Source organism: Anabrus simplex, chromosome 1, assembly GCF_040414725.1.
Source record: "Anabrus simplex isolate iqAnaSimp1 chromosome 1, ASM4041472v1, whole genome shotgun sequence".
NCBI classification, from domain to species: domain Eukaryota; kingdom Metazoa; phylum Arthropoda; class Insecta; order Orthoptera; family Tettigoniidae; genus Anabrus; species Anabrus simplex.
The window spans coordinates 653,584,112-653,603,822 of NC_090265.1; the positions used below are offsets into that span (position 1 = coordinate 653,584,112).

At 39.3% G+C, this 19,711-nt stretch overlaps 1 protein-coding gene across 2 annotated transcripts in view; it reads right to left on the reverse strand.

Moving 5' to 3' along the window:
* Positions 1-19,711, reverse strand: part of Pkn (serine/threonine-protein kinase N) — a 308,319-nt gene that overhangs the window by 59,107 nt on the left and 229,501 nt on the right. For both annotated transcript variants that reach the window (XM_067135805.2, XM_067135804.2), the window contains 3 exons: positions 19,129-19,308; positions 15,236-15,387; positions 910-1,129 (listed from right to left, as the gene is read on the reverse strand). In XM_067135805.2, the coding sequence (XP_066991906.2) occupies positions 910-1,129; positions 15,236-15,387; positions 19,129-19,308 (552 nt within the window). The remainder of the gene's footprint in view (positions 1-909; positions 1,130-15,235; positions 15,388-19,128; positions 19,309-19,711) is intronic.

Here is a 19,711-nt window from a genome sequence, read left to right on the forward strand (position 1 = left end):
AGAGACCATCTCCAGATCTCCAGAAACAATTTGGAAATAGATTCTCACTGTTTGGACTCTATAGTAGGGAACAAAATTATTCTTAAAAGTTTCAAAAAAGACGGGACCACGAATGCTCTCGATGCGTGGCTGACGAGATGGCAGTGAAGATGATAATTCAAATGAAAGCAGTGATTACGTTTACTCAGGTTTACTGTGTGGTAGGCCTACTGCTCAACTGACAGAGGCAAATGACTGGCCATTAAGTTCTTTTATATCAATATTGCACAATATGATACCCTTATCCCTTTTCTCTATGGGGTCGAATATGAAGTGAGACGAATCCTTGTAGCGAGTTTTTACGACCGTATGCCCTTCCTGATGTCAACCGAATCCGAGGAATTAATGAGATGAAACGAGTGACGTGATATGAGTAACTAAAACCGACTATATTTATATGTAGGCCTAAAAGTCGTGTTCACCATTTATTGTCTTTTTACATTTAGAAGTACTGACTTCCAATGAAAATAGCCAGCATAACTCAAATACATTCATAAGTTTGTTAGAGAACAGTGTAGAATGTTTACATCTGTAATTTATAGCCTAGAAGTCATGTGTTCACTGGACAAAATTTGAGGTTATCACATATTAGACACCCCTTACTTTTTTGGCTGTAAAAGTGTGTGTGTGTGTGTGGGGGGGAGGGGGTTTAATACGCGAGTAAATACGGTATTCCCTCCTCCTGTTCAGCAGTTCTTCACAATATACGAGTTTACTTGATTTATGCAAGCAGGAATCACGTAAGTTCATTCCTAGACATTGCTGAAATTCCTTATTTCCAAGATAGATGAAATAAGTGAGGTAAAACACTCATAACAAGTACCCGTCAGTTAAGAGTAATCAGTACTGGAAATTACAAAGAATTCTTACCTCACCAACCAGCATCTCAAAAATGAGAACACCAAGCCCCCACCAATCCACAGCACGAGTGTATGAGGTTTCAGTCAGCACTTCAGGTGCAAGAAATTCTGGAGTACCACAAAAAGTGCCAGTTCTATCACCATATCCCATTCCTTCTTTACAAAGACCGAAGTCTGCAATCTTCACATAGCCTTCTGTATCCAAAAGCAAGTTATCCAGTTTCAAATCTCTAAAAATACAGAAAAATAACCAATACCATTAATATTCCAGCAAAGGAAATACTAAAAATACTTTGAGGTTAGATGCACACCCCAGGAAAGGCTTTCTGAGTCAGACTGTATGAGTAATTAAAGTCAGAATCAATATATTCGATATAGTACAATATTAATGTATTTGAACAAAATACCGTATAATTCCGAATACCACCCGCCACCGAATAAGACCCACACCCTAAATTTAAGATGGCAAAATACCAAAAAAGTAAAAAATCAAATAACTTACATACCTATTTAATTTTCTTCAAATATACCACAAATATAAATTCAAACAGCTTACAATAAATAAAATCATCACAAAAATCGTAAATAAAATTGGTCCAATACTCAGATCATTCACAATTCACCGTCGTCATCTGAAGTTTCACCATAGGAACTTTCGTCGCTGGCATCTTTCCACAAATAGTTGTCCTCACTACTGTCCACTGAATTTGAAATTTCACATTTTTTACAGCTTTGGGAATGTACGCCCATGTGGTCTTGATCCAGCTGCATATAGTTCCACTTCAGGCCTCTTTACTCGTCCGGTTGATGTTAACGCGTGATCACCATCAGACATCCATCTGGTGTAAAACTGTTTCATTGCAGTTTTAAAAGGCCGGTTCACGTACACATCCAATGGCTGTAGAATAGAAGCGAGTCCTCCAGGAATTATATCGCAAGATCAGTTTTTCCTTTCCTCCTCATATCTTTTACGGCGTCAGTTGTATGTCCTCGGTAACAGTTCAACACAAGCACGTTTCGTTTTTGTAACAAAGCTCCTGGGCGACGTTGCCAAATGCACTTCACCCAGTCCTCAACTAACGCACTGTCAATCCAACCCGACTCATGTGGTCCAACAATAACACCGGACGGCAAGTTTCCTTTCGGAAGCGTTTTCCTTTTCAGAACCACATATGAAGGGAGTTTGGTTCTATCCGCTAATATGCGGAACATTACCGTGCATCGTTGCTTTTCGTTACCACCTGTTCTGATGGTTACACTTTTAGAACCCTTTGTATCCCCTGTATTTTCCAACGGCATTTCAAAATAGACAGGTGTCTGGTCAGCATTTCCAATTTGCGACAGCAAATAATTTTGCTTCCTCAAATGAATAATGTGATACTGAAAGGCCGTTAATTTTTCTTCATACGCCCCAGGGAGACATTGTGAAATACACATACGTTTCCGAATGCACAATCCCTTTCTCCGATAAAAGTTTCAGATCCATCCGCGGCTTGCAGTAAAACCCTGTGTTTTGAGTTCACGAGATCTCTAGTGCTTTCAATTGACACATTTCACTAGAAACACCATATCCTAACTCACGTTTTCCTACACAAATTTGTGGAGTTGTTCTTCAATTTCTGGAAATATTGCACTCCGCCCGCGGAACGCTCTGCGATCGCCGTTACTTTTTTTAGAAGTATTTTCCCTTCTTCTTCAGACAATCACAAATACACGATTCATCAATATCGTACTTTTTGCCAACAGCACAATTTCCGTGTATTTCAGCTTCGCTTACAACTTGAAGTTTCTCACCCACAGTAAATGACTGCAGACGCCATTTTGAATCCATCGCTTACTATCGAGACAGCACTTACACGGGACAGATACGGAACTCGAATGTGATAGACTTCCGTAACCAAGTCTTGACTCTCGCAAAGTACGATAACCCATGAGATCAGCTATTCGCGCACCCAGCATGCCAGCAACACTTGTGAAACAAATGACGATCGAGCATCCGCAGCAGCGGCTTTTATATTTACCGCATATTTACCCATATTCTTTGATTTACCTTATTTCATTACTTAACACTTCGCGTTTACATGCCACTGTAACCGTATTCAGGAAAAATCAATCTTGTTTTCTAGAACGCAACTAAAACACAATAAGACCTGAATGCCCGTTTACGTGTGGTATATTGAGTACGGTAACCGTATTCAAATCTATTTCAATACTCCATGTAAACGTAGTAAATATTTAAGAGAATGAACGGCTTGAATATGACCCGCACCCAAGATTTAGAACCAATACTTTGGGGAAAAAAGTGCGGGTGGTATTCAGGATTATACGGTATTGTGTTAAAAACTCAAGAAATGAGTATGATGTTTCAAAGGAGAATTTGATTCACACGAAACACAATAAAACTTGAAAAATTCTAGTGCATCACCATTTATGCTACCAGATGTGACAAGAAACCAAGATGAAAAGTGAAATGAAACATTCAAGGTAACTTATGACGTAGAAACTTATTTTCCAAAAGAAATTCTAAATAAAACACGATCATACTAAGTGGTAACAGTGAAAATTTTGTGATGCGATAAGCGAGTTATTTTCATATAGATTTAATACGATGAGAATCGGTACTTCAAATTTATGATGAGCTAAACGGGAAAACATGTTGATGAGGAATGCACTAACAAGGTCTCACTCTCTTAGAGACGACGCAAAAATGAGTAAACACATTACGTGCAAAGGCATTCTAAAAAAAAAAAAAAACAATGATCGTGTAAAAACCTGATCCTGATTCAGAGCATTCTGTTTCGACTTGCAAGACCAACCCCTGCAAAGAACATCTATCTAAGAGTAATTTAGTGCATGAAAAATCAGTTTTTACATCCTCTGCATTGTCTGGGGAATCAACTTGAGGAATCCAACATTTTACCGACAGATTGGGGACGTAGCTGGCGGAGGGGCTAAGTAAGTTGGTTCAGCACTCTTGCGTCACTTGGATTCAATGGCATTAGAAGGAAAAATAATGTTTACGATATTCTGTGGTGGATGTGGAGGTCAAAACAAAATCTACAGCATACACATGCTCATGTTTTGGCTCGTCAACAAATCATCTGCACATTTAGACGAAACAAATTTGATATTTCCAGCAAGAGGCCATAGCTTTCTGCTGGCTGACTATGTGTTCTGCCATGTCTCGATAAACACATTAAGACTACGCCGGCTGTTATACAGAAGGAAAAATATGAAACAATGAACAAGGAACATGGTACTGTACTAACTTTAGGAAAACACTATGTATTACAGAATATTAAATCCCTGGGAGAGAACTACATAAAACTCCATGGGATATTGAAAGTATTAACTTAATGAAATATACAGTCATTCAGGGAAAGAGGCAGAGAAAACAAATAAAAATAATTTTCCAAGTAAAATGCAACAGAAATTACAGACACGAGTGTGTTCAGGAAAGGAAATGATTTTGTATTTTAAAGAGACAAAATCCATCCAAGGGCATTGGAGGTTGTACAAATACAACATATTCTAACAGCAACAAAGAAACAGTTGTGTGAGGTTTACTCGTCAAATCATTTGGAAAGGACTGGGCGACAGATGCTGCTTTCCTGGGGTACAAAGAACCTGCTTGATGGTAGTAAAAATCAAAAAGAAGATGCAGATGGAGAGCAAGTATAGAAGATGAGCAGTGTGAATGGCTATATCAAGGGCGGTCAGATCTAAGTCCAATAATTCCAAATAGATGAATCAATACCAGACATCTCCTTTTTTTTTTTTTTTGCACTGGATTGTCTGGGTATTGTGCATATATCTACTAGAGCATATATAACGCTCAGTATCGTTTTTTTGTTTCTATGTTTTGGTATACTATCACTTTCAGCACTTGAACAACCACAACGTTGTGTTCTTTTTAGAGCCTCTAATAAGTTTTTTGTGAGAGTTATTAGTTTTTGATAAAATTGTGCATTTCAAATCACTATGAAAGCTGAATGTAATGTGTTTTTATTAAATATATATACAGGGATTTGAAACATGCTAATTTAGCATGGTTTCTAATGTGATTATACCGATGTCTCCAAGAGTAGATATCTGGCTGTTCCTATAGTTATTGTATTTCAACCTTCTGTCGACAGAGGGCAGCTCCCTCCGTAGCGCGCGTGAAGGATCTTTTCTCGGCGAGACCTTTTTTAATATCTTCTCCTTGAAGTAATGTTGGGCTGTTTATGCTGGGGAAAGAAGAGATGTGTCACACACACACAGGAGCGGCGTTTTTGCTTTTCTTATGGTGGTTTTATAAGTTTAAAACTATGCAAAACTGCTGCATCATTTTCATGCTTCGATGAATATTGACGGTAATGTAACGTTTTAAATTTATTTGCTGTATTATCTTTCTTTTATTATGGCCGACCGTAGTCCATCTCGGTACTCGAAGCGAGAATGGCATGTGTATGAGTTGTGTAGGTGATTGTGGTGCGTCAAAATCTGGTCTCTGATTATTTTAAATGAATTTCTCGATGAAACATTTTGCCATTATTTGGAGGTATGGTCTGTGTGTCGGCCAGGTCTATCCTAGTCGTACGCAGTATGTAGGCGATGGATCTACGCATGACCGTGGGGTCACAAACGTCCTACTGTCATTTGCCCTAGGTGAGCTATATATCTACTACTGACGTGAGACCTTATTGATGAAATGTTGAACTGCACTCCACGAGTTGCCTTGATTTTATTTACTCGCACCAATCTGCCGGAATTATTTGCCTTTGGGGGCAAAAGGATCGCGTGATTAAATGAATGTGTAGATGAATGAGCTGAGTGCCAAGATGGCGTATCGGTCTGTTGAATTTATGCCCATTTGTTCCCTATCGTGCCTCTTTTCTCCTGGGTGCGAAGTCTTTATTTTGTATGGTGTGCATCCTTGTTGTTTACGACCTGGAGCTCGCCATGTTGGTTTATTTATTTCATGGCCGTGTGCAGGTCCATGTTTTCTGTTACTGTTTTGCTTTGCGTTCATTGCTCCATGGAGCATTGTCTTTGCCCCTCGTGGATTATTTCCTTGGTCCGGCAGTTTTCCGATTTAATCACTTTATTATTTTATCTGCTCCTTGGTGTGTGGAATCGATATGAGAGGGGTATTGTTAAAAATAAGTTTGGATATTGAAAATGACTCCCACGCTTGGAATTGCGTTTCTATTCCTCGCCGAAGGAAAGATTGAATAATGATTGAGTTAATGATATTCAGCTCGCAGTTTTAGTAGCGAGGTCAGTGCTGGAATAAATGCTATCATCTCAAGAGTAACTGTGCCCTATGCATGTAAGAAAAGATGAGGTCACGAGACCTTGGTACGATTATCTTTTGGGCTGATGCCGAATATGTATGTATTACCTTGTTATTATTACTAGTTATTTCATCTAATTAATCCCTTTGATTTACGTTACATTACAATAAATTCTCATCTATCATTTATAACGATTTTGACTCGTAGTAGTGTTAGTTGTTAGCTTTAATTGTTTGAGGAGAATAACGTTTTCAGCTCAGGGCTACGTATTTCGCCCTTCCTGATCGGGGATCCACGGCAAATTTGTTTCCCTACGATGGTCGTGATTCACTATGTGTGTCCTTTAGTTAGGGAGGGTGTGGCTCAGACTCTCATATAAACTCAGACCGAATGCACAGGGTTTGTAGTCACCCAAACTTATGTTGTGTGCGGCCGCCCTGTTTTAAGTGTGTACACAATCATATGAAATCTTACCTTATAAAAGATGCTGGAAATGTTATCCTTCCTGGGTTATACAGGCATTCTATCTGGTAACCACATTCTTGCTGACATGAGTGAATTCTGCCACTGAAATGTTTCTGATTTCATTTGTAATGTTTTCTTTCAGTTCCTCACAATGTGCGAGGGCACTTTTTCTTTCAGTTTACCCCACAAGTAAAAATCACACACTGTTAGATCTGGAGAATGAGGGGGAAACAGACCAGCAGTGATCACTCTGTCTGCAAACACTTCTGAGATTGTAAGAAGGGAATCTTCTGCTGTATTAGCCTCTCTGCATTTACTGTCGTCTTTAAAAAAAAAAACAGGCCCAATTATTCGCCTTGCACTAACAGCACACGAAACACCCTATCACAGTGAGGGACTTTTGCACACCAACAGCGGGAGTTACGACCATTCATACGACCATTAAGATGAAACCAGGCCTCATCCGAAAAGAACACAAGCAGTGGGTCGAATAAACAATCATTCATTAATGCAAGACACCACTCACAATATCTCACACCTGTGGCTGGATCACCAGGTTTTAAACAATGGGCCCGTGTAAACCTGTACAGTTTGATGTGTAATAGCTCTGTAGCTCTGTTGCAGATGAAACCGAAACCCCTACTTGTGTTCTCCACTGACAGCTCAGAACATACCGCTTAGTTGAGCAGCTCGTCCCTATCTCCCAAGTCTTCCCAAATCCCTCGACATAGGATTGGCTTTAGAAAGGGCATCCAGCCGTAAAACAGTTAAGTCCGCACGTGCAACAATGTTCGCACCCGCGACCCCACTAGTAGCAGCAGCAGCAGCAGCAGCAGTAGTAGTAGTAAGATTAGTAATTAAATTTTGAACAGGTCTTGTCAAGATGGAGTAACAAAGGACAAGTGGAACAGTGAATTTTATTCAATACTAATTCATTCCATTCTGCCCTACACCATTACTTTATCAGCTAGGTAAACTTGGTAACTGGAAACCTGATGGTTTGATTTCAATCCTCGTAACCAGCTGGTCATGAATAATCGAACATAGCAGTTTACTATACTGTAAGTTCTACTTAAGACTTTCACAGTTACAGACCACAATATCACTGCAATAGCCTAATAACCCAAAAGGATAATTATTACAAGTTCATATAATATAAGTGTTACCATATCAAAATCGGCTGCATATGATGGCTTAACTTCATTTACTTAAAATCCCTTCTCTCAGAAAGAGCCTGTACCATAAACTGAGCTACCTTATTCAAAACCCTGAATCCATTTCTGAACTTCAGCTGTGTCCCATAGACAGGTACTACACTTCAAGTTGCAACAATGTTTTCTATGCCTGATTGTTAATGTTTATACATATGACCCACTATAGGCTGATAACCTTATTTAATACTGTCTTGCTTTAGTCCTGCAATTTCCTCTCCTGTACATAAGCAAGCAAGCAAGCTCGTAGTTTTTCAGGAATTTCGATACCACGATCATAACCACTGGACCTACAATTCTACGTGGAATCCGAGCCATAGAGTAGTGACTTTTCATTTTTACAATTTTTAAAAATCCCATATGTAGAGTTTGTGGTTTATAGCATTTAAAAATCAGAGATTTAGCGTTCTGATTTTCAAATTTAGCATTTTGTAGCATCTAAATTGGTTATTTGTTTGTGGGTTACTGTAGTCACGTCCTAGTTTGTGAACCATGGGCAACGGCTGAGTGGCCTAGTAAGTGGTCCTGAGAGTCGGGATACCAGTTGCTATGGAATGGGAGTGGGCATCTCGGACATATTCTGAGTCGTGGCCCTCCTTGTACTCAGGCGGCTAAGACTATACAATTTACCGGTGGTCCATAACCCGTTAGAGGAGAGATCCTCACTTGGACTATGTGCAAGTAGGGCAGCATCCTGCTTCATGAATTTACCGAGCTCAGAACACTTTAAGCAAGCCTCGGACCTATGGGAGTAATGGAGTCCCACTTCCATTTGACAGGCGAGGGACTCCTTGGAAACAACTTGGCGAACGAAATGGAATTCGATGGGGAGCTATCAATATTAATGGGGCTTATGGAAGAATGGCTGAGTCAGCAAAGAGGATGCATCTGGATGTGCTAGGAGTAAGTGATATTCAGGTAAGGGGAGATAATGAGGAAGAGATAGGAGATTATAAAGTGTACTTGACGGGTGTTAGAAAGGGAAGGGCAGAGTCTGGGGTAGGGCTCTTTATCAGGAATACCATTGCACGCAACATAGTTTCTGTTAGGCACGTAGATGAGCGAATGATGTGGGTAGATTTGTCAGTGGGAGGAATTCCGACAAGAATTGTGTCTGTGTATTCACCATGTGAGGGTGCAGATGAGGATGAAGTTGACAAGTTTTATGAAGCATTGAGTGACATTGTGGTGAGGGTCAACAGCAAGGATAGAATAGTGCTAATGGGCGATTTCAATGAGAGAGTTGGGAATAGAACTGAAGGATACGAAAGGGTGATTGGTAAATGTGGGGAAGATATGGAAGCTAATGGGAACGGGAAGCATTTGCTGGACTTCTGTGCTAGTATGGGTTTAGCTGTTACGAATACATTCTTCAAGCATAAGGCTATTCACCGCTACACATGGGAGGCTAGGGGTACCAGATCCATAATAGTCTATATCTTAACAGACTTTGAATTCAGGAAATCTGTTAGGAATGTACGAGTTTTTCGTGGATTTTTCGATGATACAGACAACTATCTGATGTGTAGTGAACTAAGTATCTCTAGGCCTAGGGTAGAGAAAGTGAAATCTGTCTGCAAACGAATAAGGGTAGAAAGTCTCCAGGACGAGGAAATTAGACAGAAGTACATGGATATCATTAGTGAGAAGTTTCGAACAGTAGACAGTAAGCAGGATATAGAAAGTGAATGGGTGGCATACAGGGATGCTGTAATAGAAACAGCAAGGGAATGCCTAGGAACAACTGTGTGTAAAGATGGAAAAAGGCGAACATCTTGGTGGAATGATTAAGTGAGAGCAGCCTGTAAACGTAAAAAGAAGGCTCATCAGAAATGGCTCCAAACAAGGGCCAAGGCAGACAGGGATTGGTACATAGATGAAAGAAACAGAGCGAAACAAATAGTTGTTGAATCCAAAAAGAAGTCATGGGAAGATTTTGGTAATAACCTGGAAAGGCTAGGTCAAGCAGCAGGGAAACCTTTCTGGACAGTAATAAAGAATCTTAGGAAGGGAGGGAAAAAGGAAATGAACAGTGTTTTGAGTAATTCAGGTGAACTCATAATAGATCCCAGGGAATCACTGGAGAGGTGGAGGGAATATTTTGAACATCTTCTCAATGTAAAAGGAACTCATCATGGTGGTGATGCAAACAGCCAAGCTCATGGGGAGGAGGAAAATGATGTTGGTGAAATTATGCTTGAGGAAGTGGAAAGGATAGTAAATAAACTCCATTGTCATAAGGCAGCAGGAATAGATGAAATTAGACCTGAAATGGTGAAGTACAGTGGGAAGGTAGGGATGAAATGGCTTCATAGAGTAGTAAAATTAGCGTGGAGAGTTGGTAAGGACAAAAGGAGTAATTGCACCTATCTATAAGCAAGGGAACAGGAATGATTGCAACAACTATCGAGGTATCTCATTGATTAGTATACCAGGCAAAGTATTCACTGGCATCCTGGAAGGGAGGGTGCGATCAGTCGTTGAGAGGAAGTTGGATGAAAACCAGTGTGGTTTCAGACCACAGAGAGGCTGTCAGGATCAGATTTTCAGTATGCGCCAGGTAATTGAAAAATGCTACGAGAGGAATAGGCAGTTGTGTTTATGTTTCGTAGATCTAGAGAAAGCATATGACAGGGTACCGAGGGAAAAGATGTTCGCCATACTAGGGGACTATGGAATTAAAGGTAGATTATTAAAATCAATCAAAGGTATTTATGTCGACAATTGCGCTTCAGTGAGAATTGATGGTAGAATGAGTTCTTGGTTCAGGGTACTTACAGGAGTTAGACAAGGCTGTAATCTTTCACCTTTGTTGTTCGTAGTTTACATGGATCATCTGCTGAAAGGTATAAAGTGGCAGGGAGGGATTCAGTAAGGTGGAAATGTAGTAAGCAGTTTGGCCTATGCTGACAACTTGGTCTTAATGGCAGACTGTGCCGAAAGCCTGCAGTCCAATATCTTGCAACTTGAAAATAGGTGCAATGAGTATGGTATGAAAATTAGCCTCTCGAAGACTAAATTGATGTCAGTAGGTAAGAAATTCAACAGAATTGAATGTCAGATTGGTGATACAAAGCTCGAACAGGTCGATAATTTCAAGTATTTAGGTTGTGTGTTCTCCCAGGATGGTAATATAGCAAGAGAGATTGAATCAAGGTGTAGTAAAGCTAATGCAGTGAGCTCGCAGTTGCGATCAGCAGTATTCTGTAAGAAGGAAGTCAGCTCCCAGACGAAACTATCTTTACATCGGTCTGTTTTCAGACCAACTTTGCTTTACGGGAGCGAAAGCTGGGTGGACTCAGGATATCTTATTCATAAGTTAGAAGTAACAGACATGAAAGTAGCGAGAATGATTGCTGGTACAAACCGGTGGGAACAATGGCAGGAGGGTGCTCGGAATGAGGAGATAAAGGCTAATTTAGGAATGAACTCGATGGATGAAGCTGTACGCATAAACCGGCTTCGGTGGTGGGGTCATGTGAGGCGAATGGAGGAGGATAGGTTACCTAGGAGAATAATGGACTCTGTTATGGAGGGTAAGAGAAGTAGAGGGAGGCCAAGACGACGATGGTTAGACTCGGTTTCTAACGATTTCAAGTTAAGAGGTACAGAACTAAATGAGGCCACAACACTAGTTGCAAATCGAGGATTGTGGCGACGTTTAGTAAATTCTCAGAGGCTTGCAGACTGAACGCTGAAAGGCATAACAGTCTATAATGATAATGTATGTATGTACAGTAGAACCTCGATAATTCGAAATCGGTTAATTCAAAATCCCGCCTAATTCGAAGAAGCTCTCGTTCCCGGAAACATGAGATACAGTTTTGCATGTTATTTCAATTGTTTAATTCGAAATACGGATAATTCGTAATTCGAAGTACAATGTCGGCCCCATTACCGAAATTCAGACTTTTAATTCGAAACTGCCTTTACATTTTAAAACAATAGTATGTTACAGAGTAATTTCAACTCGAAATGTATCCGCTCCGTGTCATAATAGAACGCGCGTTCCGGAACGTGGAGGGGTAGCTTTCCGCACTTACACTCACTTCGGTGGGCCAACACTGCGCTTCATGATTGCTAAGTTGAATGAAATCGGAATTCTTGTTTGTTCAACCTTTTAAGGAACGCCGTAATATCACGCAACAGGCAGTGTGCGGGAAAACAGAATGCGCGAACACTGGCGATGCCGACAATTGACGAAAAAACGTGGCAAATATAATAAATTCGTAGGCACCGAACAATATTGACATGCCGGTGAAACTGCATTGCTTTATTTTAATGCGAGCCCAAACGGTCTTATTGTTTTAAAGGAGAAATTGCCAGCCTGGAAATCGTACAGTGTGAGGGATGGGGGTCATAGTAGTGCGTTGCAATGCACATGGAAGCGAGATACTTTATTCCCTCGCCATAGGAAACTTCGATAAGACACGATGTTTTAAGAGCGTCCGGCACTTTCCATGCAAACAGTAAAGAAATCCAAAAAATAATGCATTTGCACAGGGGAACCGGCATAATTTATCCTCGTCTTTGAATTGTGCGATTTTTTTTCTTTCGTTGCGTGAGGTTATGTTTGTCAGTGATTTATCCAAGTGCATTATTTGAACATTGTAAATGCACCTTGTTGGATACATTTCGGAAATAGTTTTTTCCATAGAATTTGAAAGGTTTAAACTGTGAATCGAGGAGATTGCATGTATTAATGGGTCTTAGAATACTTCGTGACGCGGCAAGTGTTTACATTTCTGAAGTACGAGAGAAGTGCCATGGCGGGAAATCGTACAAGGATAGAGTCATAGGAAAGTTCGATTTTTAAGGGCATCGGGTACTTTCTGTGTAAATACAAGGCATCTAAAATGCATACAGTATAGTAATCCGATTAAAAAGCACTTGCACATAGGAGCGAGCATAGATTTCTCCTCGTCTTTGAATCGTGCTTTTTTTCTTTCTTTCGTTGCGTGAGGTTATGTTTACCAGTGAGATATCCGAGTGTATTATTTGAATACTGTAAATGCACCTTCTTGGATACATTTTGGAAATAGTTCATTTTTCATGGCATTTGAAAGGTATAAACTGTGAATCAAGGTTAAATGCATGCTGTAACGGGCCTTAGAATATTTTGTAATGCGGCAAGGGTTGGTACTTCTGAATTGTGAATTGGCGGTTAATTCGAAATCACGTAATTCGAAGTCCGATTTTTGAGTCCCAACGACTTCGAATTAACGAGGTTTTACTGTATGTGTGTATGTAAATTTCTCAAATTTAGCGTTTTGTAGCAAATTGGTTAAAAATAGGCATAATTTGCATAATATTAGGTCGTGTTACGTACATTTAGTACGTGTTGAAGAGATGTTAAGTACAGAACACAAATGGCCAACCGGACACCAGTGGGATCCAAGCCCACAACCTTTGAAGTCCCTACAGAAAATAAGACAAACATCAACATAAGAAAAAAAACAACCTCCCCCCCCCACACACACACACAATTTCAAAGTGAAAAATACTATTCTGAATGTACTTATTTATCACAGTACACCACACCTGCAAGGAACAGGAATTTCAATAATGATTGAAGTACAACATGCCAATTGTTTAAACGGTGTCCTCCATCATTCGAGACTGCCTATCAGTTACAATTGTCTTGTACTTACTAAAAAAATTCTACATCGACACTGTTCGTGGAGGCCCAAATGCACAGCAGTGTTGCCGAGGCAAAGGAAGGACTGCAAAAAATTTTTTTCTTCAAGTCTTTGATTGCAAAGTCGGCACATCAATATAGGCCTATCTGTATCGCTTAGATAAAAATATTCCGATTTGTGACTCTCGGCATGCTGTTTGATCGTCACTTCGCTTTTACCCATGGCTACCAGACAATAAAATAAATTGCTACCATACTTTAAAACAGAACTACTGCTCAACACCAATGTCAAGAATAACCGACTATGATCAAGGGTCAACACAAAGAGAATGAACGTGTGTGCTTGAAAGTGTATTTGTTGTTTGACTGATTGTTCTTTGCAGTGCTCTTTGGCCAGTGAAAGATATTCCACACATTGAATGATTTAACCCTTTGGCCCGCCATTACTTGTGAAAGGAAATATTCCCATGCATACCATTTATGTATTTTTTCGTCACTTTAACATAAATTTGACTAATCACATACATAAGAATACACAGAGCAAAGTGAGCGTTTAGCTCGTCTATACTAACAGGAAACCAATGTTTTTGTTCATAAGTATTACTGGTTTCAAGGGAAGCAGATAAATTACCAAGAAATATAGGAGACATAGGCATTGGTTTCCTTAGTAATGTGATCCCAGAGCTGTGGGGTTAGAAATTCATTTCCTATGTCCATTTCTTTTGGATTATTTCCCAACCCCCTCCTCATTATAGAGTAAATTTCAGAAACTGTTTGCATGTTACAGAAACAGGCTTATTGTCAACAAGATCATAATTCTAATTATCATTTTACTAGAATTTTCAGTCGCTCTTGTTGCACTCTGGTCACGTACTTCCAATTGGCACTATCATCTTGGAACTGAAATCAGAATCACTTTCATCACTGTCAGTTGAAGAAGTAGTAGTTTCACTCTCCAGAAAATCATTTCTACTTTCAACATCACTATTTTCAAGCCAGTTACGAATAACCTCAACCATGCCGCCATTGTTGTTTACAATGAACGGCAAACTGAGGTGCTTTTTATTTTCTGTACTTCAGCTCAAGAGTTACTATGTACACAGTGAAAAAAGCTTCAGGTATCATCTGACATCAATCGGGTAGGCTGCAAAACAAACAGAATAAATCTCTCTGACCAGTTAACCGCGATGTTAATGTTCCGTGCACCTGGATGGAAGCGTCCCTCAAAGTATGTTACCCCCTTACGATCGCAATGGGCGCCGTAATAATTCTTCCTCCTGAAATAAATAACGACATATATCTTATTTTTAAGAAAAATGCATCGTTTTTAAAAGGATATATGTTTATTTCGTACAAAACCGAGAGTTTCGCATCTATTTTGTATAAAATGCATAATTTCGCATTTTGAACAATTTTGCATTTTATTGCCAATTCAAAATCACTAAAAAACACTCGTATGGGTCATATAAGATGAAGGCACATACACTGACAAAGTTTCGACGTATTTTGCATTTATCGCAAATGCTAAAAATCAGAAACTCTACCCATATGTATTGGCTAAGGTTTGAACAATGGCCCCTCTGATGAGAGGCCGGTGACTGTACGTGATCAATTCCCTCCCCCCACCTCCCCTCAATTTTATTTCTCTAGAGAAAATAGAAAGGTGAACTACGTGTAAATAACAGAAAAATGCAAAATAAAATGCTATGCATTCTCCTTCTTAACCAAACAAATCATGAGTACCTGTAAATAATCTTGCTTTCATGCAGGTACTGGAGTCCTAGCACCACACATGCTGCATAGAACACAGCTCGGGGCTCAGCAAACACATCAGCATGGATATGCATCATCAAGTCGCCACCAGCAGCATATTCCATAACGAAACAGACATGTGCCTGTAAAACAACATACACAAATATTAATTATACTTATGAACAACAACAAAAACTTTACGACCCACGGAGATCCCAAGGTTCCAGAATTTTGTCCTGTGCCGATAAATTCGCTGATACGATGCTGGCATATTTCTTCATAGTATCGGACTGAATCAGGATTGAGCCTGTTATCTGAACTGAGAATGCAAGCGGCCATCAGAACTGCTCAGCCTGGTACATGTAACTAATTTATAACTGTTAGGTTCTTGTAATGGAATGTAATATTTACACAATAAAAATGTATTGAATAGGTGGGCCATTATAGTTAATAGTTTTTCTTGTAATTGCAATTCAATATGGACCACCAAGAAGCTTATGATTCTTCAGCCTGTCGAAACAAATTGCTGAATAAATAAATTTAGGAACTACCTGAAAAAGAAAACAAAAATAAGCTTAGCAACACATCCACTGACTTCCTAAAATGATGGGAGATGAAAAATATAGGTATTTGTAGGAAAATATGTAGGATGTGTGCAAAAATGTTCTGAATCCGTGCCTTCCAGTGAGCTATCTAATCCTACAGCGTATTACATCTGATTTTAGTATGCCATTTGTGAATTCTGTTTTTCTGGCTACAGTCTTGGAAATTTCTGTTCTAATCAGATAAGTGTAAAGTTAGGTGGAGCATCATACTGCGAGAAAAAGAATTCACTAGTGTACAGTGGAACCTCGATTATCCGTTCCCGGAAACTACATTTTCCCGGAATATGCATTGAAATTACGTGGTCCCACGAGCATTGTAATTAAATCACGTTGTAAAAATCCTGCATTATCCATTCCTCGAAGAAACGGTTTCCCGGATCAACCGTCCAGAAATTCCAGTCCCATCAATGCTAAATCCTCGATCAATAGTTTTTTTCTCATGAAAGGATGGCTGTGGCATACGTATGTATCTTGGCATTAACGCCCTGTCATTGCAATAATTACAGCAAGTACCGAACCTGTACTGGAAAAGCGATCGGCGGTGAACTTGCATAAGGGACCATCTTAGCATCGCATCCGGGTGGTATTGTTTAGAGAATCTCGGAAAATCATAAAGCAGAGAGTGGCCACAACAATTGTAAGGAGACACGACGCATTTCGACAGCTTTGCTTGAAGACGGAACGAGTTTCGTTAAATGTTCGCACTTATAAAACATCCATATTATGTCCAGGGTTAGATGTTTATATATTTACATTTTTTCGATCGTACTGCCAAACAGGTTTTCGGCACTTTCCTCAGGGCCCTGTAGAGTAACTGGGCTTTCAGGCAGGAATCGAAACTGCTCCTTCTTAACACAAATTTAGTACCGTATTTTAATATTATCGTACAGGATTATGTTAGCGAGACCAGAACAGATGTTGCACCTTACATTAAAAAGAAAGCCATGGAAGGTCTTGGGATTGTCTATTACTGTTTAGGTCCTAATGTAAGACTGGGAATTTTACTTTTTCGTGTTAAAATACCAAAAACCGCAGTCGTTTTATTTGCGCATGTTACATTTCAATGGTTTGTATCATTTCCAACTCGTACTGACATGTGCAGCTTTCCAGATGATCTCAAGGTCACGAATAACCATAATTTCTGAAGTTTTGATTATATTTCTTTTATCTTTCCAATTTGGTTGGATTAGTGACGGGCAGAATTGAATATAATACATTCGAGAACTTTTGGGAATCGATACATTCCAAACCATGTTTTCGAGTTCAACATAACCTTTAAAAGTCGGCGTAGGCCTAATGTACGTGGCAGTGGTACAATATTTCCAGAAACTGCCTACGAACAGTATACCGGAGATCAAATTACAATGAAACATTAGAAAAGAAGGGATTTCGCCATCATGTTCGGCGCTTTTGTATCTAATGTGCTTTATTTTATTAGATGAGAGAATTAAAAACTACTTGCGATCGATTGTTGTTGTTGTTTGGCTTGGCGTTATTAGATTTTTCGAAGAGTTTGGCTAATCAAAGTTGCTGAACTGAAAGAAGTTTTTACGGGAAACTGACGAAGATTCCCCTGTAAAATTGAATATAAATTATAGAAATTTTGAACTCGCGTACCGGTAATGAATGCAGTTTCACGATGTAACATGCCTGCCTCTCATCCAGAGGGCCCGGGTTCGATTCCGACCAGGTCAGGCAGTTTTACATGGATATAAGTCTGATTCCAGGTCCACCCAACCTACGTGATTACCTTTAATTGAGGAGCTATCTAATGGTGAGATGGCGACCCCGATCTAGAGAGCCAGGAATATCGGCCGCGAGGATTCGTCTCACTGACCATGCGTCACCTCGTAATATGCAGGCCTTTGGGGTGAGCAGCGGTTGCTTGGCAGGCAAAGTCCCATTGGGGCCATAGTTTGGTTTGGTTTAGGAGATTTGTAAGATTATAATTATACATATTTCATTTTTGTAGTGTTTAGCCAAATTGTTGATGGTTTTCATTCATTCCCGGATTTTCCGTTTTCCCGTGTTGTACGTTTTATTTTCACGGTCCCTCGAAAAACGGAGAATCGAGGTTCCACTGTATTCCCGGTAAAATACAGTAGAAGTCCGTTATAGCGAGAATTCATAACAGTGGAAAATTTACTCGCTATAGCGGATTGTCGTTATATCCGATTTCTGTATAAAAGTCGGGGAAACCCCCACACACATTACAATTGATATGAAACAGCAATTAGTTTGTTCAAAACTTGCATTTCTGCAGATGATGTCCACGCTAATTTAAATCAGGCTTAAAATGGGCTCTGTAAAATTATATGAATGCCTTTGTTGTACAGTACGCATTTTTACACTATTTTTAGATGCTGAACATTAGCTATCATAATGTGTTTTTTTTTTTTTTTTTGGCGGCTGCATAATTATTCTTTATTTCCATGGGTTTAATGACTGTTAACTTAAAACTGGCATCATAATACCGAAGAGAACCTGTTGAAAATTTGCTGGCAATATCTATTCCATGCGTCTCTACAATACGACAATCCATCAGGAAAATATTCTTGCTGCCTATAAAACGGTTTGTTACTTTTACTCAACGTCAGATATAACCGGCTACCACTACATGCACATCTTGCTTGCCGAGTTCGGCCAACTTCAGCAGCTAGCGATGTATAGGCCTAATCAAGGACATTGAAGGTCAACGAACAAGTTTATTGCACCATGGTATGCCCATTCTGCCCTTGCGTTTTTCGTGCACATACCTCACAATTTCATCTCCCACTTCTTTAAAGCGTCCTTGTTGCGAACCACTGAATGCATTTTTTGTACAGTACATACTTATCAGCTATCTATGTCTTCATGCTAAAGAAGAATATTGGCTGTAGTTAGGCCTATGATGTATTTTCTTGTGGCTGCCCAATTATTCTATGTTTCCCAGTGTTTAATAACTAATAACTTGAAATTGGCATCATATCGGCGAGAACCCGTTGAAAATTTGCCGGCTATACCTGTTCCACGTATTTTCACACGAAAATGTTCCTGCTGTCTATAAAACTTAATTTTACTTAGCGTTAGGCACAGTAGGTACAATTGATAATGTCCAAGTTTTGCCTAGTCAATACAATTCAGAATACCGGTATATTATATATGTAAACTATCATTTACATATATACACTCAAGCACATGTTTCAAGAAACTTTAAATTCTCTTCTTCAGCTTATAGATAAAATTGTTGAACGCTGCTGATACACAGAAAACTGAAATTTAAAACTGGCCTTGACTTACCTCTGTTTGGTAACAAGCAAACAGGTTGACGAGGAAAGGATGCCGCATAGCATTGGCGACCTCAAATATTCTCTTCTCCGAGAGCAATGACTCCACTTCATCCCTTGCTATGATGTCTCCTTTCTTTAAAGCTTTTATAGCAAAGTATTCTCCAGTATTTTTATATTGAGCAAGAATAACCTGAAAATTATAAAATGATAGTATAAGAAACATACATCACAACCAAGTTTCAAATTTTGGCATCTTTTACCATTTTATAATGAATGACCATCTAACATGGCAAGCCTATTAGCTAGAAATATATATATATATTTGATAGAACAATGCATCAACAAAACAAATTAATACTTTAAAAATATATACAAATATAAAATGTTCACATCACAACGCCACATCTTTCAACACTCTAAAATACGGTAAAACAAGATGAAACAAGTATTCTAGAATATATCTTTTTAAAGACACAACAATTATATAATTTGTAAACCACTTGCCGACGGTACATCTTGCAGTACTTCAGACATGTGGTATGACGCAATGGAAACAGCCTGGAGAAATTAGGTGTCCAAGGGAGGTTAGAAGG